At 48.7% G+C, this 21,976-nt stretch overlaps 1 protein-coding gene across 3 annotated transcripts in view; it reads right to left on the reverse strand.

Annotated features, from left to right (window-relative positions):
* The window catches only part of EPHB3 (EPH receptor B3), a 549,940-nt gene that overhangs the window by 223,302 nt on the left and 304,662 nt on the right, over window positions 1-21,976 (reverse strand). For all 3 annotated transcript variants that reach the window (XM_029615678.1, XM_029615676.1, XM_029615677.1), the window contains exons 8-9: window positions 13,896-14,004; window positions 12,788-12,840 (exon numbers count right to left, since the gene is read on the reverse strand). In XM_029615678.1, the coding sequence (XP_029471538.1) occupies window positions 12,788-12,840; window positions 13,896-14,004 (162 nt within the window). The remainder of the gene's footprint in view (window positions 1-12,787; window positions 12,841-13,895; window positions 14,005-21,976) is intronic.

The raw sequence follows: 21,976 nt of genomic DNA on the forward strand, positions 1-21,976 counted from the left end.
GCCGCCAGACCGAGGCTCACCTCCGAGAGATCTTGGAAATCACATTGGGTATCTCGACTGGGCGAGGGACCCAATGGGTGTCACCGCAGGAGAGCGGGGCTCCCGCCATTTCCCACTATTATAAGCCGTCCAGTGGGAGCACTGAGAGGAGAGGATCACCGTGCTGGTGGCTGAAAGGAATCAGTAAGTTTTTGCTTGGGATATTGTCTTTTTTTTAAAGTATTGGGGCAAAGTTAACTATTTGGGAAAATTATTTAGTGCGTTTGTGTGTTTGTGCTTTTAATAGTCAGTAAGGCAGTGAATAAACAAGTTAGACTGTATTTTTAAATAGTCAGTCAATAAGGCAACTAGTAAGCAGTAGGCAGTAGAGATGTGAATCGGAACTGAAATCTGATCCGATTCTGGTTCCGATTCACATCTCTAGTAGGCAGTGTGTTTATTTTTAAAAGTCTGTAAGCAGAACTGAGTGTTTGTATTTAAAAACAAAAAAAAAAAAACAACACACAAACCCCCACCAAAAAAGTAGCCAGAAGCTAGAAATAAGCTAGGAGCAGTGTATACCTAAGTAAAAAGGTTGAAAAGTTCAGCTCAGTTACTCACCTTGGAAAGGTGTTGAAGTAGTGTGATTTGGTTTGAATTGGTACCAACATTTGTTAATCAAGAGAGCAGTGAGTCACTCTGGCTGACTAACTGAAGTTAGACTGTTTAGATTTCCCAATCCTCCCACCCCTTGCCCATCCTTTAATTTATAGGCAGGTGCCACTTTCACAAAAAAAAAAAAAAAAATCATCAACAAAACCTTTATTGAGAATTCGATCACTAATACATTTAAAGGACGTTAGACACATTCCTACCCCCATAGCAATCTAAATCTTAACTAGGAACTGATCAAAATTGAGATGAAGGCAGCAGTCCAGCAGCAAGAGTGGGGCTTCCCAGTCTTTTGCATCGAGTGTCACATGTATGATTTTTTACCCACTGGTGAGAAGTTGTACATGTGCATGCGATGCAAAGAGCTCCTGGCTCTCAGAGAACGAGTCTGATGTCTGGAGGCTAGAGTGGCAGACCTGGAGGAGCTGAGGCAGACAGAGAGGTATATAGATGAGACATTCGGGGACATAGTAGCCAAGTCCCAACTTCAGACTGGCAGTCCTGGTGCTGCCTTGGAGGAAGAAGGTCTCATGATTGGAGAGCATCAACCGGGTGCAGCAGGAAAGGATCCTGTAGCAAGGACCTGCTCTCCAGGTGATGCATTGTCCTTTCGCACTGAGGATATCTCCCCAAGGCCTACTGCCCAGGAGGGAAGGGTTATTTCGGCCATCATAGTTGGTGATTCAATTATTAAGAATGTCGATAACTGGGTGGCTGGTGGGCGTGAGGATCGCCTGGTAACATGCCTACCTGGTGCGAAGGTGGCAGACCTCACGCGTCACCTAGATAGGATTTTAGACAGTGCTGGGGAGGAGCCGGCTGTCGTGGTACATGTGGGCACCAACGACAGGAAAATGTGGGAGGAAGATTCTGGAAGCCAAATTTAGGCTCTTAGGTAGAAAGCTTAAATCCAGAACCTCCAGGGTAGCATTCTCTGAAATGCTCCCTGTTCCACGCGCAGGTCACCAGAGGCACGCAGAGCTCCGGAGTCTCAATGCGTGGATGAGACGATGGTGCAAGGAAGAGGGATTCAGTTTTGTTAGGAACTGGGGAACCTTTTGGGGAAGGGGGAGTCTCTTCCGAAGGGATGGGCTCCACCTTAACCAGGGTGGAACCAGACTGCTGGTGCTAACCTTTAAAAAGGAGATAGAGCAGCTTTTAAACTAAAACAAAGGGGAAAGCTGACAGTCGCTCAGCAGTGCATGGCTCGGTGAGAGGTATCTTCAAAGGATACTAATGATGCATTAGAATTAGGGCATCCCGAAAGTGAGGTTCCAATAATAAGAAAAGTAGTCCAAGTGCCTGTAACTAAAAACTCACCTGAGCTAAAAAAATTCTAACTTATCCCTATCAATTAAAAAGCAGAATGAAAATACAAACAAAAAACAAACTTTGAAATGTTTGTATGCTAATGCCAGAAGTCTAAGAAGTAAGATGGGAGAATTAGAATGAATAGCAGTGAATGATGACAGACATAATTGGCATCTCAGAGACATGGTGGAAGGAGGATAACCAATCCACCAGGGTACAAATTATATCGCAATGACAGAGAGGAACACCCGGGATGCGGTGTGGCGCTTTATGTCCGGGATGGCATAGAGTTCAACAGGATAAACATCCTGCATGAGACTAAATGCAAAATTGAATCTTTATGGGTAGAAATCCCTTATGTGTCGGGGAAGACTATAGTGATAGGAGTATACTACCGTCCATCTGGACAAAATGGTCAGACAGATGATGAAATGCTAAGAGAAATTAGGGAAGTTAACCAAATTGGTAGTGCGGTAATAATGGGAGACTTCAATTACCCCAATATTGACTGGGCAAATGTATCATCGGGACACGCTAGAGAGATAACGTTCCTAGATGGAATAAATGATAGCTTTATGGAGCAATTGGTTCAGGAACTGACGAGAGCAGGAGCAATTTTAGATCTAATTCTAAGTGGAGCAAAGGACTTGGTGAGAGAGGCAACATGGTGGGGCCGCTTGGTAATAGTGATCACAATATGATCAAATTTGAATTAATGACTGGAAGAGGAACAGTATGCAAATCTACGGCTCTCGTGCTAAACTTTCAAAAAGGAAACTTTGATAAAATGAGAAAAATTGTTAGAAGAAAACTGAAAGGAGCAGCTAAAAAAGTAAAAAATGTGCAAGAGGCGTGGTCATTGTTAAAAAATACCATTCTAGATGCACAGTCCAGATGTATTCTACACATTAAGGAAGGTGGAAAGAAGGCAAAACAATTACCGGCATGGTTAAAAGGGGAGGTGAAAGAAGCTATTTTAGCCAAAAGATCTTCATTCAAAAATTGGAAGAAGGATCCAACAGAAGAAAATAGGATAATGCATAAACGTTGGTAAGTTAAATGTAAGACATTGATAAGACAGGCTAAGAGAGAATTTGAAAAGAAGTTGGCCGTAGAGGCAAAAACTCACAGTAAAAACTTTTTTAAATATATCCGAAGCAGAAAGCGTGTGAGGGAGTCAGTTGGACCGTTAGATGATCGAGGGGTTAAAGAGGCACTTAGAGAAGATAAGGCCTTCGCGGAAAGATTAAATTATTTCTTTGGTGTTTACTGACGAGGAAGTTGGGGACGTACCTGTACTGGAGAAGGTTTTCATGGGAAATGATTCAGATGGACTGAATCAAATCACGGTGAACCTAGAAGACGTGGTAGACCTGATTGACAAACTGAAGAGCAGTAAATCACCTGGACCGGATGGTATACACCCCAGAGTTCTGAAGAAACTAATAAATTAAATTTCAGACCTATTAGTAAAAATCTGTCACCTATCATTAAAATCATCCATTGTACCTGAAGACTGGAGGATAGCTAGTGTAACCCCAATATTTAAAAAGGGCTCCAGGGGCGATCCAGGAAACTATAGACCGGTTAGCCTGACTTCAGTGCCAGGAAAAATAGTGTTGAGATTACTTACCTGATAATCTCCTTTTCCTTAGTGTATGCAGATGGACTCAAAACAAATGGGTATAGTGTGCTCATGCTAGCAGTTGGAGACGGATCTGACGTCAGCACGGGTACATATACCCCCACAGGAAGTGCCGCAAATCAGTAATCTTCCTTGCAAAGCTTTATGGATATATGTGTGACTAACCGATCGATTAATCAACAGGATTACCCTGACCAATTGATGGTAGCTGGAGACCGCCAGTGTACTCAGCTGGAAGGCGTCGACACCCGGCAGGGTGGATGCCCTATATAAGAAAACATGGCTTACCGTGAGTCGGTGAATCCCCATGTATACCGGCAGCTGGGCGGGATGCTGAGTCCATCTGCATACACTAAGGAAAAGGAGATTATCAGGTAAGTAATCTCAACATTTCCTAGCATGTAGCAGATGGACTCAAAACAAATGGGATGTACAAAAGCTACTCCCGGACTGGGCGGGAGGCTGCCCGAGGGCCATTTAGGATTGCCCTCGCAAATGCTGTGTCCTCCCGAGCCTGGACGTCCAGATGGTAGAATCTGGAGAAGGTATGGAGGGAGGACCACGTCGCTGCTTTACATATCTCTGCAGGCGACAGCAGCTTAGCTTCTGCCCAAGAGGCCGATTGTGCTCTGGTAGAATGAGCCTTGACCTGTAGAGGCGGTGGTTTTCCCGCCTCTATGTAGGCTGCCTTGATAACTTCTTTAATCCAGCGGGCGATGGTTGGCCGTGAGGCCGCTTCCCCTTGCTTCTTCCCGCTGTGCAGGACGAACAGGTGGTCCGTCTTTCGTACTGCTTCTGACATTTCCAGGTATCTGGACAGCAGTCTGCCGATGTCAAGATGGCGTAGCATTCAACCTTCCTCCGACTTCTTCAAACCTTCCTTGGTAGGCAAGGATATGGTTTGGTTGAGGTGAAAGTGTGAGACCACCTTGGGTAAAAAAGATGGAACTGTGCGAAAATGGATAGCCTCTGGAGTGATTCTGAGAAATGGATCACGACAGGATAGTGCTTGTAGCTCTGAGATGCGGCATGCTGAACACATAGCCAGCAAGAACACCATCTTCAAGGTTAACAACCGGAGGGACAGGCCTCGAAGGGGCCGGAAGGTTGATCCCGCCAAAAATTCCAATACTAGGTTGAGGTTCCACAAAGGCACTGGCCACTGCAGTGGCGGGCGAATGTGTTTGAATCCTTTCAGGAAACGTGAGACGTCTGGGTGTTTGGCAATGGCGTTGCCGTCACTCCTGGGACCGTAGCAAGACAGCACTGCTACCTGAACCTTGATGGAGCTGAGGGACAGACCCTTCTGAAGTCCATCTTGTAGGAAGTCCAAAATGAGAGGAATCTTAGCGGTATGCGAATTGGTGCCGTGAGAGTCGCACCAGGCTTCAAAAACTCTCCATAAGAACATAAGAACATAAGAAAATGCCATACTGGGTCAGACCAAGGGTCCATCAAGCCCAGCATCCTGTCTCCAACAGTGGCCAATCCAGGCCACAAGAACCTGGCAAGTACCCAAAAACCAAGTCTGATATATGTTAGGGATGTGGAGAACTTGCGTGCTCGGAGGAGTGTATCTATAACCGGCTCCGAGTATCCCCTTTTCTTCAGTCTAGCCCTCTCAATGGCCAGACCGTAAGAGAGAATTGAGCCGGATCCTCGTGGAGGATGGGACCTTGCTGCAGCAGGTCCCTGTGTGGAGGCAGGCGTAGAGGATTCCCTGCCAGTAGTCTTCTCATGTCTGCGTACTAGGGTCTTCTTGACCAGTCCGGGGCCACTAGAAGAACTAGGCCTCTGTGTCACTGAATCTTGCGTATAACGGCGCCCAGCAGGGGCCACGGAGGAAAGGCATATAGCAGGATTCCCTGAGGCCACGGCTGTACCAGGGCATCGATCCACTGGGATAGCGGATCCCGCCTGCGGCTGAAATATCTGAGTACTTGAGCGTTGGACCTGTCTGCTAATAGGTCCATGCACGGCATCCCCCACTGATCCACAATCATCTGGAAAGCTGTGGTCGACAGCTGCCACTCCCCCGGGTTTAGGCTTTCTCTGCTGAGGAAGTCTGCCGTCGTGTTGTCCTTCCCGGCAATGTGGACGGCGGAGATGTCCTGAAGATTTGCTTCTGCCCAAAACATCAGAGGCGTTATTTCTAGGGACATTTGTAGGCTTCTGGTTCCGCCCTGTCGATTGATGTATGCCACCATGGTGGCATTGTCTGACATCACTCTGACCGTTCTGTTGCGAAGTCTGTGGGCAAATCGCAGGCACGCTAGCCTGACTGCCCGTGCCTCTAGTCGGTTGATGTTCCACCTTGACTCTTCTCAGGTCCACCGCCCTTGTTCGATGAGTTCCTCGCAGTGTGCTCCCCATCAGTTCAGGATGGCATCTGTAGTGAGCAGTATCCAGGTTGGGGAGGACATTCTTGACCCCCGGCTCACGTGGCCGGGCTGCAACCACCACCGTAGCTGATACCGCACTCTGGCCGGTAGAGACAGTTGTACGGCGTAGTTCTGTGATCGTGGGCTCCATCGAGATAAAAGGGCGCGTTGCAGTGGTCTCATATGAGCCCGCGCCCATGGCACCACCTCCAGAGTGGATGCCATGAGGCAGAGGACCTGTAGGTAATCCCGAACTGTGGGCCGGCTGGCACTCAGCAGGACCTGCAGATGACTCTGGAGTTCTGCCTTTCTCTTGGAGGTTAGGCTGACCTTGTCTTCTTGGGTGTCGAATTGGACCCCTAGGTATTCCAGCGACTGGGACGGCTGTAGGGAGCTCTTGTTTATGTTGACAACCCATCCGAGGCTTTCCAGAAGAGCTATAACTCTGTTGGTTGCCCGGTGGCTCTCCTCCGGTGACTTCGCCCTGATCAGCCAATCGTCCAGGTAGGGTTTGACGAGAATTCCTTCCTTCCTGAGTGCCGCCGCCACTACTACTATGACCTTGGTAAAGATCCGTGGCGCGGTGGCTAACCCGAAGGGTAAAGCTCGGAACTGGAAGTGTTGATTCAGGACTTTGAAGCGTAAATAGCGCTGGTGATCCCGATGGATTGGGATATTCAAATAGGCTTCCGACAGATCTAGGGATGTGAGAAACTCCCCTGGCTGTACTGAATTCTTGACAGACCGCAGAGTTTCCATGCGAAAGCTGGGGACCCATAAGTGTCGGTTGACTGACTAGAGGTCCAGGACGGGCCTGAAAGTGCCCTCCTTCTTGGGAACTATGAAATAAATGGAATAATGCCCAGAATTTCTCTCTCCTGCAGGTACTGGGATGATGGCTTTTAGGGCCAGGAGCCTCTGTAAGGTCACTTCTAGTGCCGCTGCCTTGAGCGGTGAACAAGGAGATTCCACAAACTTGTTCGGCGGAAGCCGAAGGAAATCCAGGTAATATCCTTCTCGGATGATGGCGAGGACCCACTGGTCCGAAGTGATCTCGACCCACCTGCGGTAGAAGAGGGTTAGCCTGCCCCCTATGGCTGCTATCCCCGGATGGGTCGGCTGATGCGGCCGGGGCCGGAACCCGAGCCGGTTCTCTTCTTGTTGTGCTTAGTCCGAAAGGGCTGGTTCCAGGTCTGGGAACGAGGAGCTCGATAGCGAGTCCTGTAAGGGTTGAAGCACTGAGAATTTCTACCTCTAGATGGTCTAGAAAAAGAACGCTGGCTCCTCCTCGCCCTGTCTTCTGGTAGATGGGGTAATGGAGAGGCACCCCATTTAGTAGCCCAGTTCTCGAGATCGCTGCCGAACAGTAAGGAACCCTTAAAGGGCATTCTTGTGAGTCGTGTTTTGGAGGACAAGTCGGCCGCCCAATTACGTAGCCAAAGCTGTCTCCTGGCTGCCACTGAGGAGGACACTCCCTTGGCTGCCGTACGAACGAGGTCGGAGGCTGCGTCAGTGAGAAAAGCGAGAGCTGATTCCATGTCTGCTCCCTGGTTGTTGTGTCTCGCCTGTGATAAACAGGAACGCGTCACCACGGTGCAGCAGGTTGCGATTCGTAGGGACATGGCTGCTACCTCAAAGGCTTGTTTCAGAATGGTGTCCATACGTCGGTCATGCGAATCCTTGAGGGCCGCTCCCCCCTCAACCGGAATGGTGGTGTGCTTCACTATTGCGTTAACTATGGCGTCTACCTTGGGGCATGCCAGCCGCTCCTTGGACGCCGGATCCAGAGGGTACATGCCTGCCAAGGCCCGACCCCCTTTGAATGAGGCCTCCGGTGCCTTCCATTCCAGATCGATTAGCTGTGCTGCTTGTAGGAGGGGAAAATGGTGAGCCGGTTGGCGCAGGCCCTCTAACAGGGGGGTTCATTTTAGGGTCCCCTGGGGCCTCCTGGCCCGGAATGGCCAGCTCCGATAGGCATTGTGAGACCAGGCCTGGAAGATCCTCTTTCCAAAAGAAGCGCCTCATGGTCCGATATGGCTCTATCTCTGAGGGAAGTTCACCCTCCTCGGGGGCCTCCTCACTATCCTGGGAGCAATCCGAATCCCCATAATCGGGGCTGTCGGGAGGTGAGTGGCCGCGCCTAGGTTTCAAGGGGCCAGCTACCGGATCCACCGGGACGGAAAGATCCATTCGAGGAGCAGACTGCATCTGGACAAAGGCGTGAATCCCCTTGAATAATTCCACCCAGGAAAGCGAAGCCGGATCTGGCCGTAGGGGCACCAGGTCTCTCGGGTTCCCTGGTTGCTCGCCGCGGCCCGCTAAGTCCGGTGTGCTCCCTGAGGAACCGCTGGGCTGGGGCCGGTCCTGTCCTGGAACTCCCATGGCCTCCTCACATTGGGCACATAGTGAGTCTGCTCCCTCGCTCTGTGTGGCTCTTCGGTTGCATGCTGAGCAGAGGCTTAGAGAGCTTTCATGCCAGATTCTGGAGGTGCTGGCCCTGCGGCCGCATGGGCTCTCTTATGCTCCATTCGCCTGAAATTCGGTGTCGCCCAATAAAGTGCGCTTAACAAGAGCGCTTAACAGCATGCGCCTAGGAACGGCGTCTTATAAATGTGCGCCTATACACGGGCGTCTTATAAACGTGCGCCTATACACGGGCGTCTTATAAATGGGCGCCTTTACACGTGCGTCTTAGAAGCGTGCGCCTATACACGGGCGTCTTATAAATGTGCGAACGTGCGCCTATCGCGTGCGCTAACAACGTGCACCTATCACGTGCGCTAACAACGTGCACCCATCGCGTGCGCTAACAACGTGCGCCCATCGCATGCGCTAACAACGTGCGCCCATCGCATGCGCTAACAACGTGCGCCTATCGCATGCGCTAACAACGTGCGCCTATGGGCGAAGGTGAGTAGGCAGGCAAAAATGGCGACCTCCTTGGCGTGCTGCCTCGTAGGCAGGCCCAGCAAATCCACACTTCCTCGGAGACCAAGTAAAGATATACGCCTTACCTTGTCTTCGGCGCTTCCCGGCTGCGACCTGGGCGGTCTCCGGCTGCATAAGGAAGTGCGCCTGCTGCCTCTAGGCCGCTCCCGAACCCGTCTCGCTCGGGAGCAAAGTCCACGCCGGGACCAAGGCTGACTCTAGGCCGCGCCCGAACTCGTCTCACTCGGGGGCCAAGCCGCGCCCGAGCCCTTCTCACTCGGGGGCTAGTTCCCTGCCGCGAACCGGCCATCGGACCGAGACTCTCGCTTCCAAGGGACCACGGAAGTCAGCTCGGGAAACTCAACTGGGTGAGTGACCGCCTGGTATCACCACAGGAGTGCGGGGCTTGTCTTCAATAGGAATTTAGTCGTTAGAATTTGGAAACACGCTCAGCGAGCGTGAGGTAGCTCCAAACTGCTTTGGAGACGGAAATTACTGATTTGCGGCACTTCCTGTGGGGGTATATGTACCCGTGCTGACGTCAGATCCGTCTCCAACTGCTAGCACGAGTACACTATACCTATTTGTTTTGAGTCCATCTGATACACGCTAGGAAATGGAAAGTGTTCTAAACATCAAAATCACAGAACATATAGCAAGACATGGTTTAATGGAACAAAGTCAGCATGGCTTTACCCAAGGCAAGTCTTGCCTCTCATATCTGCTTCACTTTTTTGAAGGAGTTAATAAACATGTGGATAAAGGTGAACCAGTAGATGTAGTATACTTGGATTTTCAGAAGGCGTTTGGCAAAGTTCCTCATGAGAGGATTCTAGGAAAAGTAAAAAGTCATGGGATAGGTGGCGATGTCCTCTCATGGATTGCAAACTGGCTAAAAGACAGGAAACAGAGAGTAGGATTAAATGGACAATTTTCTCAGTGGAAGGAAGTGGGCAGTAGAGTGCCTCAGGGATCTGTATTGGGACCCTTACTTTTCAATATATTTATAAATGATCTGGAAAGAAATACGATGAGTGAGATAATCAGATTTGCAGATGATACAAAATTGTTCAGAGTAGTTAAATCACAAGCAGATTGTGATAAATTGCAGGAAGACCTTGTGAGACTGGAAAATTGGGCATCAAAGTGGCAGATGAAATTTAATGTGCAAGGTGATGCGTATAGGGAAAAATAACCCATGCTACAGTTACACAATCTTAGGTTCCATAGTAGGTGCTACAACCCAAGAAAGAGATCTAGGCGTCACAGTGGATAACACATTGAAATCGCCGGTTCAGTGTGCTGCGGCAGTCAAAAAAGCAAACAGAATGTTGGGAATTATTAGAAAGGGAATGGTGAATAAAATGGAAAATGTCATAATGCCTCTATTGCTCCATGGTGAGACCGCACCTTGAATACTGTGTACAATTCTGGTCACCGCATCTCAAAAAAGATGTAATTGCGATGGAAAAGCTACAGAGAAGGGCTACCAAAATGATAAGAGGAATGGAACAGCTCCCCTATGAGGAAAGACTAAAGAGGTTAGGACTTTTCAGCTTGGAGAAGAGACGGCTGAGGGGGGCATATGATAGAGGTGTTTAAAATCATGAGAGGTCTAGAACGGGTAGATGTGAATTGGTTATTTACTCTTTCGGATAGTAGAAAGACTAGGGGGCACTCCATGAAGTTAGCATGTGGCACATTTAAAACTAATCGGAGAAAGTTCTTTTTTACTCAATGCACAATTAAACTTTGGAGTTTGTTGCCAGAGGATGTGGTTAGTGCAATTAGTATAGCTGTGTTTAAAAAAGGATTGGAGAAGTCCTTGGAGAAGTCCATTACCTGCTATTAATTAAGTTGACTTAGAAAATAGCCACTGCTATTACTAGCAATGGTAACATGGAATAGACTTAGTTTTTGGGTACTTGCCAGGTTCTTATGGCCTGGATTGGCCACTGTTGGAAACAGGATGCTGGGCTTGATGGACCCTTGGTCTGACCCAGTATGGCATGTTCTTATGTTCTTAATTTGGATTTCTTTGGTAAAATTTACTCTAACCCTATGCTAGCATGCATAGAGTCCCTAACTGCTATGGAGACGGAAAATACTGAAGAACTGTACTTCCTGCAGGGGTATATCTACTAGGGCTGACGTCAGATTGAAATCTGATCTGTCTCCAACTGCTATCAGGAGTACCCAATACCCATTGGTCCTGAGTCAATCTGCTACACGCTAGGAAAGCAGTACTAGTTAATCAGCTAAGCAGCAGTAAACTGCCCCTTAGCTGGATAAGCTGGAACTTATCCGGTTAACTTGAATATCTGTTTGCACATAACTTTTACATATCTGCGAATGCTGCAGGGTAGCTTTACTTGTATTTTATAACCCACACATACATGACAAGTGCAGTTTATAAAATACTGGGTAAATATCTGTACAGCCATATACAAACATATATAGTCGCATGCCTTTTTTTTTTTTAATTAATTTTTATTCAACAAGAACCAATGGTAAGGTATATCGCAAAACAAAAAATCCAAACTTAAAAGTCATAAATATCCTTGACAGGAATACTAATCGAACAGTACAGTTTGCCCTCTGTTTCAGGACTTTTAACGCACAGGGCATAAGAACATAAGAACATGCCATACTGGGTCAGACCAAGAGTCCATCAAGCCCAGCATCCTGTTTCCAACAGTGGCCAATCCAGGCCATAAGTACTTGGAAAGTACCCAAAAACTAAGTCTATCCCATGCTACTGTTGCTAGTAATAACAGTGGCTATTTTCTAAGTCAACTTAATTAATAGCAGGCAATGCACTTCTCCTCCAAGAACTCATCCAATCCTTTTCTAAACACAGCTACACCAACAGCACCAACCACATCCTCTGGCAACAAATTCCAGAGTCCAATCGTGTGTTGAGTAAAAAAGAGCTCTCTCCGATTAGTTTCAAATGTGCCACATGCTAACCTCATGGAGTGCCCCCCAGTCTTTCCATTATCCGAAAGAGTAAATAACTGATTCACATTTACTTGTTCTAGACCTCTCATGATTTTAATCACCTATCATATCCCCCCTCATCCGTCTCTTCTCTAAGCTGAAAAGTCCTAACCTCTTTAGTCTTTCCTCATAGGGGAGCTGTTCCATTCCCCTAATCATTTTGGTCGCCCTTCTCTGTACCTTCTCCATTACAACTATATCTTTTTTGAGATGCGGCGACCAGAATTGTACACAGTATTCAAGGTGGTGTCTCACCATGGAGGCATTATGACATTTTCTGTTTTATTCACCATTCCCTTTCTAATAATTCCCAACATTCTGTTTGCTTTTTTGACTGCCGCAACACACTGAACTGACGATTTCAATGTGTTATCCACTATGATGCCTAGATCTCTTTCTTGTGTGCTGGCTCCTAATAACTGTGTGTGTAACTATAGCATGGATTATTTTTTCCTATATGCATCACCTTGCACTTATCCATTTAAAGTTATCCTCATAGTGTTGAATCTTCAGTTTTCACTAGCAAACTTTGGTAGCTCATGATCTGCAGGCCACTGCTACATTTGATTCCTGATATATATTCTAGTACATAGAAAGCTCCATCATCTACAGTGAATATGGTCCAGGAATGCACCAGACATCCCTAGCTGCCTGCCAGGAAGGCCTTCCTAACCCTAAGCTGACTGCACAAACCTGATGGCAATTTCAGGTTCCACCCCCTACCCCCACCCCTGGCTAGGATTCATATCATGATCCCTCTCCCCTTTCTGCACCAGCCAATTATTATGCTTCCCTATCTCCTGATCATACCCCCTGCCCTCAGGGACTGCCCATACAGATTCACCCACATTTTTAAGCAGGCAGCACTTACCGTACTGTTGTAGCTTCTCTGTGTATTCAGATTCTGAACTGTTCCTCTGCTTCCTAAAAAAAAAAAAAAAATGTCAGAGACAGATCAGCAACATCTACATTTCCTCTCTCTGTATGTACTTGTTTCTGTGATGACTAAGTGCAACCATTATCAGACGGAAGGGATTGAAAAGCCGTAACAGAACCTTGCTTCTTAATTAGAAAACAAAGGAGTCCATATTCAAAGGCATTTAGCCCCATAACTCAAAAGTTATAGGGCTAAATACCAACTTTTCAATATTTTGAGCACTTAATCATTTAACTTTTAGCCAAATAACGTAGAGGCATTCTGAGGCGGAGTTAAGTTAGCTGGATAACTAACCCAACTCCAAAACCCAGAGTTAGCCAAATAATTTACCCAGCTAACTTTAATTGTACTAAAGTAGCAGATAAAGTCATCAGGCTTTCTTTAAGATAGTCAGGCATATTCAATGGTGTGTAAGTGAATATCTCAACAAAAAATTCCCGATAAGTTTATCCGGCTAACTGCAAACCAGTGAGTGCCTGAATATGCTCCCATAAAGACCTAAAACTCAGCTCTTATCCAGATGGAACTTCTCAGATGTACAAAAGGGAAAGCCCACCTAGACTGAGTTCCTATGGGACAGCCAGATCTCAATCCTACATTCTGCACACGTATCACTCCCTCAGCCCTAACTTTACAGAGGAGGAACAGAATGAGGCTTCCTTTCAGCTCAATACTACATTCTGCACAGGTATCACTCCCTGAGTCCTAACTTTACAGAGGAGGAGGAGAATGAGGCTTCCTTTCAGTTCAATCCTACATTCTGCACAGGTATCACTCCCTGAGCCCTAACTTTACAGAGGAGGAGGAGAATGAGGCTTCCTTTCAGCTCAATTTTCTACATTTGGGGGGGGGGGGGGGTAGAAGTCCCACTCGCTCTGCTCCTATTCAACGATGTTCCCCAGAGGCAGTTCTGGCTGAGTGAAAGGGCTGCATGCTATCCAGAGGCACCTCGACACTCCATCCCCCATTCCAGCTGTTACAGATGTAAAGAGGTCACCCCTGTCACCACTGCCCCTAGTTCTTCTGCTTGGAGAGAGATTACCTGAAACAGACGAGAGCGATGACAACAGCAGCAATGACAAAGACAAGTCCTGCAGTGGCTGAGCCCACGATCAGTGGCAGCTGCTCCTGCAAACTGCTCTTTCCAGCCACTGGAACAGAAATAAGCACAGAGGAGTCGGTGAGCGAGAAAGACGCTCGGAATGAAAAGGAGGCAACAAGAAAGCCAAAGGAGAAATAGAAGACAAAGCGAGAAAGACGAGGCATGGTGGAGGCAAAGACAAAGTCGAAGGAAGATGGGAGGAAATGGAAGAGACAGGGGCGGAGAAAGAAAGGAGTACAGATACAGGATCAAAAAGAGAGGGGCCAGAGACAGAATCACAGACAAGTGAGTCAGAGAAGGGGAGCTAAAATTCCTTTCAGAATTAAAGACCTGGCTCTTCAAACAGGCATACCCAGATTAGGACCCTCTCCCTAAACTCATCCCCTCATTTGTTGCCTCTAAGCTACTAATAATCATGTTATGATGTTACCATGTTATCATGTTATCATGTTATTTCTCTGCAGTTTTTTTTCCTTCGCCATCCTTTAGTTATTTCTTTAGTTTATAGTCACTGTTATCCCATCCCCCTTCCCTGTTTTATGTAATTTCTATCTTCAGTTTGGATGTAAACCGATATGATGTACCCACTATTATCGGTATAGAAAAGCCTCTAAACAAACAAATAAGTAAATAAATAAATAAATATTTACGTCAAGGGGCTCAAACTCTGTACAGCAGGAAAACAAAGCTACGGACTAGGGTTGTGAAATAAGTAACCGTTTAAACTATTAAATGTAAAAAAAAAAAATTGGAGAAATTACCTGAATTTCGTTCTCCTTAGTGTAGACAGATGGACTCAGGACCAATGGGTATAGTATACTCCTGTTAGCAGTTGGAGACGGATCAGATTTCAATCTGACGTCAGCCCCTAGTACATATACCCCTGCAGGAAGTGCAGCTTTTCAGTATTCTCCTTGAAAAGCATTGTGGATATATGTGTGACTGACTGATTAACTTAATAATATGATTAACTTGAATAACTTGGTTAAAACGTTAAAACTTGATTAACTTGAACTGGTTGATTGACTATAGCTGGAGACCGCCAGTGTACTCAACTGGAAAGCGTCGACACCCGGCAGGGTGGATGCCCTAGGTAAATGAAAACATGGCTTACCCTTGATTTATTGAAAAACCATGTGTAACGGCAGCCAAGGGTGGGATGCTGTCCATCTGTCTACACTAAGGAAAACAAAATTATCAGGTAAGTAATTTCTCCATTTCCTAGCATGTAGCAGATGGACTCAGGACCAATGGGACGTATAAAAGCTACTCCCGAACCGGGTGGGAGGCTGCCCGTAACCCATTTAGAATTGCCTTGCAAATGCCGTGTCCTCCTGAGCCTGAACATCCAGACGGTAGAATCTGGAGAAGGTATGGATGGAGGACCACGTTGCCGCCCTGCAGATCTCGGCAGGTGACAGCATTCTAGTTTCTGCCCAGGATACCGCCTGGGCTCTGGTAGAATGGGCCTTGACCTGTAGAGGTGGTAGTTTTCCAGCTTCTATGTAGGCCGCCTTGATGACTTCCTTGATCCAGCGGGCAATGGTTGCCCGCGAGGCCGCTTCCCCTTGCCTCTTTCTGCTGTGAAGGACGAAAAGGTGGTCCGTTTTTCATACTGGTTCCTACATTTCCAGGTATCTGGATAGGAGTCTGCCGATGTTGAGGTGGCGTAGACCACTTTGGGGAGGAAGGAGGGCACCGTGCGTAGTTGGATGGACCCCAGGGCGAGTCTGAAGAACGGCTTCCGGCAGGACAGTGCTTGTAGTTCCGAGATGCGGCGGGCCGAGCACACGGCCAGCAAGAACACCATCTTTAAGGTTAACAGATGGAGGACAGGCCTCGGAGGGGCTGAAAGTGGTTCCCGCTAGGAACTCCAAGACGAGATTGAGGTTCCACAGAGGTACCGGCCACTTTAGTGGTGGACGAATGTGTTTGACTCCTTTTAGGAAGCATGATACGTCTGGGTGAGAGGCTATGCTGTCGCCCTCGCTCCTGGAGCCGTAGCATGACAATGCTGCCACCTGTACCTTGATGGAGTTGAGGGACAGACCCTTCTGTAGTCCATTCTGTAAGAATTCCAGGATCACGGGAACTTTAGAGGAGCGTGGCTTGATGTAGTGGTCTTCACACCAGGCTTCAAATACTCTCCAGATCCTTATGTACATTAGTGATGTGGAGAACGTGCGTGCTCTGAGGAGGGTATCTATTACTGCCACCGAGTATACGCTCTTTTTCAGGCGTGCCCTCTTAATGGCCAGACCGTAAGAGAAAATTGAGCTGGGTCCTCGTGAAGGATCGGACCTTGTTGTAACAGGTCTCTGTGTGGAGGCAGGGGTAGTGGGTTCCCTGCCAGTAGTCTTCTCATGCCTGCGTACCAGGGTCTTCTTGGCCAATCTGGAGCCACCAGAAGAACTAGTCCCCTGTGTCGCTGTATCTTGTGAATGATTGCGCCCAATAAGGGCCATGGCGGGAAGGCGTATAGCAGGGTCTCCGGTGGCCAGGTCTGTACCAGGGCATCGATCCCCTGGGACTGCGGTTCCTGCCTGCGGCTGAAGTATCTGGATACTTGAGTGATGGATCTGCTTGCCAGAAGGTCCATGTCTGGGGTCCCCCACCGATTCACTATCATCTTGAAGGCTGTGGACGACAGCTTCCATTCTCCTGGGTCTAGACTTTCCCTGCTGAGGAAGTCTGCCGTGATGTTGTCTTTCCCGGCGATGTGGATGGCGGAGATCTCCTGGAGGTTTGCTTCCACCCATGACATCAGGAGGTCTATTTCTAGGGACACCTGTTGGCTTCTGGTTCCGCCCTGTTGGTTGATGTAGGCCACTGTCGTGGCGTTGTCCGACATCACTCTGACCGCTTTGTCTCGAAGTCTGTGGGCGAACCGCAGACAGGCTAGTCTGACTGCCCTCGCTTCTAGGCGGTTGATGTTCCATCCCACCTCTTCAAGGTTCCACTGCCCTTGGGCGGTTAACTCCTCACAGTGTGCTCCTCATCCACGTAGGCTGGCATCTGTGGTGAGCAGGGTCCAGGTTGGGGATGATAGTCTTGATCCTCGGCTCATGTGGCTGGTCTGCAGCAACCACTGTAGCTGGGTCCAGACTCTTCCCGGGAGTGGTAGGCGTATGGTGTAGTTCTGGGACTGTGGGCTCCACCGTGATAGAAGTGAGCACTGTAGGGGCCTCATGTGGGCTCACGCCCATGGCACCACTTCCAGTGTGGATGCCATCAGCCCGAGGACTTGCAGGTAATTCCATGCTGTGGGGCGAGGATCGTTCAGCAGGGTCTGCAGCCGGTTCCACAATTTTGTTCTCCTTGTTGTCGAATCGGATTCCTAGGTATTCCAGCGACTGGGAGGGCTGTAGGGAGCTTTTGTTTGTGTTGACCACCCATCCTAGGCTTTCCAGTAGCGTTATGACTCTGCTGGTTGCTTGGTGGCTTTCCTCCAGTGACTTTGCCCTAATCCTCCAATCGTCCAGGTAAGGATGAACGAGGATTCCTTCCTTCCTCAGTGTTGCCGCCACCACTACTATTACCTTGGTGAATGTCTGGGGTGCTGTGGCTAACCCGAAGGGTAGTGCCCGGAATTGATAGTGACGATTCAGGACCTTGAAACGTAGGTAGGGCTGCTGTTCTTGATGAATTGGGCTGTGTAGGTAGGCCTCCAAAAGATCCAGGGATGTGAGGAACTCTCCTGGTTGTATTGCACGGATAACGGATCGTAGGGTTTCCATGTGGAAGCGGGGCATCCTTAGGTGGCGGTTGACAGACTTGAGGACTAGGATGGGCCTGAATGTACCCTCTTTCTTGGGTACGATAAAGTAAAAGGAGTAATGTCCAGTATTCATTTCTTGTGGAGGCACCGGAGTTATGGCCTCGAGGGCCAGAAGTCTGGACAGTGTAGCTTCCACTGCCGCCTTCTTGAGGGGGTCGTGGCAAGGAAATTCCACGAACTTGTCCAGGGGGGTTCGTAGGAAATCCAGGAGGTAGCCCTCCCGAATGATGGCTAGGACCCACTTGTCCGAGGTTATCTCGACCCATCTGCGGTAGAATAGGGCTAGTCTGCCCCCTATGGCTTCCTCCCTTGGATGGGTCGGCTGAATCTCATTGTGGGGTGTGGCTGGGGCCTGTCCCCAAGCTGGCTCCCCTCTTGTTGTGCTTGTTCCGAAAGGACTGGTTCCTGCCCGTAGGGCGGGGCGCTTGATAGTTGCTCCTGTAAGGGTTGTAGCGCTGTGAGCTTCTGCCCCTGGCGGACCTGGGGAAGGGACGCTGGTTTCTCTTCGTCTTGTCTTCCGGCAGGCGCGGTAATGGGGAGTCGCCCCATTTGTTGGCCAGTTTCTCTAGTTTGCTGCCGAACAGGAGGGATCCTTTGAAGGGCATCTTGGAAGGCGCGTCTTGGAAGAGGCGTCAGCCGACCATCTTCGAAGCCAGAGTTGTCTCCTGGCCACCACTGCGGATGACACTTCTCTGGCTACTGTGCGCACTAGATCGGAGGCAGCGTCAGCGAGGATTGCTACTACTGGTTCCATGTCTTCTCCCAGGGTGTTGTTCCTGGTTTGAGATAAGCAGGCACGTGTCACCACGGTGCAGCAGGCCGCAATTTGTAGGGACATGGCTGCAACGTCAAATGACTGTTTTAGGATGGATTCCAGGCGCCGGTCATGTGCATCATTGAGCGCCGCCCCTCCCTCCACTGGGATAGTAGTGCGCTTAGCGACCGCACAGACTATGGCATCCACACTTGGGCATGCCAGCAGCTCTTTGGTCGCTGGGTCCAGGGGGTACATGGCTGACAAGGCTCGTCCCCCTTTGAATGTGGACTCCGGGGCATTCCATTCCAGATCAATTAGCTGTTGTGCCGCCTGTAAGAGAGGAAAATGGTGAGAAGTCTGGCGAAGGCCCTCCAGCAGGGGGTTCGTTCTAGGTTCCCCCGAGGTGCCTGTGCCCGGGATAGCGAGCTCCGTTAGACATTGGGATACGAGGTCCGGGAGTTCGTCCTTTGTGAAGAAGCGTCTCATGGTCCGGTGTGGTTCTGTCCCCGAGGGGAGCTCCCCCTCCTCTAGGGGCTCGGCTTCCTCTTCGGAGATATCCGTGACCCCATAGGTGGGGCTCCTGGGTAGTGGAAGCCTGTGCGTAGGCCTCAAAGGTCCTGGGGCATGAGGGTCCTCCAGTGGAGCATGTGGCTGATCAGCCAGAGGTTCAGTTTGCATTTTAACAAAGGTGTGAATCCCTTTGAATAACTCCACCCATGAGATCGATGCTGGGTCCAAGCTGAGGGGCGCTGGTTCCCTGAGGGTCCCCGTTTGTGGGGAGGACCCACTGGGACATGCTAGGTCCGGGGTACCCCCTGAGGAGCTAGTACTGCGCTCTCGGTGGGACTGGCCCTGACCTGGATCTCCCAGGGCCTCCTCACAGTGTGTGCACAGGGCGTCTGCCTCCTCGCTTTGTGCTGCTCTGATGTGGCATGCTGGTCAGAGGCCTTGATCTTTTATTCCAGTTTCTGGAGGTGCCATGTCTGCCGACGCGTAAGCTCTTGTGCGCTCCAGTGCGCCTGAGTTGTGCGCGCAGATATGCGCCCGGCTCTGTGTGTGCAACTTAGCTCGGTTTGTGCACTCGGGTCGAACGACGGGCGGCGCGGCGGATAGGGCCAAGATGGCGATGGCGAGCACGCGGGCAATATGGCGACCTTCTCGGAGGGTCTCCACATGGGTAGACCCTAGGAAAATAGCCTAGGCCTGGCCCTACTAGGGCGGATCAACCCGGTGGCACTGGTTCCGATCGGTGACCTGTGCTCCTCCTCGATCCTAGGAGACCGGATTCAAACAGAAGATTTCTACCTTACCTTGTCTTCGGCGCTTCCCGGTTTTGTCCCGGGCGGTCTCCGGCTGCGGGAGGAGAGGGCAAATACCTTCACCGCCGCGCTCGAGGGGTGCACCCGCTGCCTCTCAGCCACGCCCGAGGATTGGGGGCTAGGTCCTCGCCACGATTTGGCCGCCGGACCGAGGCTCACCTCCGAGGGACCACAGAAATCACCTCGGGAAGGGACCCAAGCGTATCACCGCAGGAGAGTGGGGCTTGTGTTCAGGTAGGTTTCTCCTTTAAATTTCGATTTTCTTCTATGAATTTGGTTCAAACTCTGTGATAGCGTGCAGATAGTCCCTAACTGCTATGGAGATGGAAAATACTGAAGAGCTGCACTTCCTGCAGGGGTATATGTACTAGGGGCTGACGTCAGATTGAAATCTGATCCGTCTCCAACTGCTAACAGGAGTACACTATACCCATTGGTCCTGAGTCCATCCGCTATACGCTAGGAAAAAAGAGAGAGAGAGAGAGAGAAGAGAGAGAGACTGACTTCCTATTTTATCCTTAGTATGCTATTTTATTTTATTTATTTATTTATTTATTTATTTGAGGCTTTTATATACCGACTTTCTTGATACAAATCAAATCTACTCGGTTTACATCTAACAAAGCGGTTAACCGTAACCAATTAACAAGAGACATAGATTGAAGAAGCAAAAGTTACATTATAACAGGGGCGCAAAAACTGGGGATAGGAAATAAAGGGGGGAGAGCAAAGATGAGATAATTAACTTTTTACAGAAGATGGTGTGGGGGGAGGCACAAGGAGCCCACCACAATATAATGTATATGAGAACTTAGTGTTTGTTGAATCACAGTAGAGTTAGAATTGTTCCTAAGTCCAGCTGTTGGCTTAGGAACAGGGAAAGGCTTGACAGAAAAGCCATGTCTTGAGTTTCTTTTTAAAAGTTATAAGACAGGTTTCCTGCCTGAGGTCCGGTGGCATGGTGTTCCAGATGGAGGGACCTATTGTAGAGAATACCCGGTCTCTGATGTTTGATTGGTGCACCACTTTGATTGGAGGGACGTGTAAGGATCCTATGTAAGCTTCCCTTAAAGGTCTGGTCGTGGAGTGAAGTTTGAGAGGGTGTAGCAGGTCAAGAGGGGCCTGTGCGTGCAACTTGTGAATAATTGTAAGTGATTTATGGAGAATCCTAAAGTTTACTGGGAGCCAATGAAGATCTTTTAGTATAGGAGAGATGTGTTCTCTCCGATTGGTATTCGTCAGGATTCTCGCAGCCGCGTTTTGAAGCAGCTGGAGGGGTTTTGTTGTAGAAGCAGGAAGACCTTGCAAGATGGAGTTGCAGTAATCGACCTTGGAGAACAGGATGGCTTGGAGGACCAATCTGAAATCATTATGGAAAAGGAGCGGCTTGAGTTTTTTTGAGTACTTGCAGCTTGTAGAAGCATTCCTTCGTAGTTTGGTTTATGAATTTCTTTAGACTCAGATGACTGTCTATAATGACTCCAAGGTCTCTTGCATGGGAGATTTGTGTGTTAGTGTGCAGCTGTTGATGAAATGGACTGCCTTCTGGGGTGAGGAGGAGTTCTGTCTTGGTAGTGTTAAGCACCAGGTTAAGGCTTGCGAGGTGGAGGTTGATTGTATGCAGATGTGAATCCCACAGTTTGAGAACAGAATCCAGAGAATTAGATATGGGAATTAAGATTTGAACATCGTCTGCATATATGTAAAATTTCAGATTTAATTTTGAGAGAAAATGGCAGAGGGGGAGAAGGTAAATATTGAACAGGGTAGGCGATAATGAAGAGCCCTGGGGTACTCCAAATGGGGAGTTAGTGCGAGGGGATTCTTTGTTATTGATTTTAACCTTGTAGGGTCTGTTATTAAGAAAAGAGTCGAACCATCTGAGGGCGGGTCCTGCAATTCCAATGTCTGATAACCGGTTTATAAGGGTAGTATGATTTACGGTGTCGAAAGCCGCAGAGATATCGGGAAGTGCTAGGAGGAAGGACTGTCCTTTGCCAATGCCAATGTATACCTGATCTAGGAGTGAGATGAGGAGAGTTTCTGTGTTGTGTTCTTTTCGGAATCCATATTGAGAGGGGTGTAGAATATTATATTCCTCCAGGTAATTCGAAAGTTGATTATTTACGATTTTTTCGAAAGTTGATTTTTTCGATTTTTTTCGAAA

Source organism: Rhinatrema bivittatum, chromosome 9, assembly GCF_901001135.1.
Source record: "Rhinatrema bivittatum chromosome 9, aRhiBiv1.1, whole genome shotgun sequence".
NCBI classification, from domain to species: Eukaryota; Metazoa; Chordata; class Amphibia; order Gymnophiona; family Rhinatrematidae; genus Rhinatrema; species Rhinatrema bivittatum.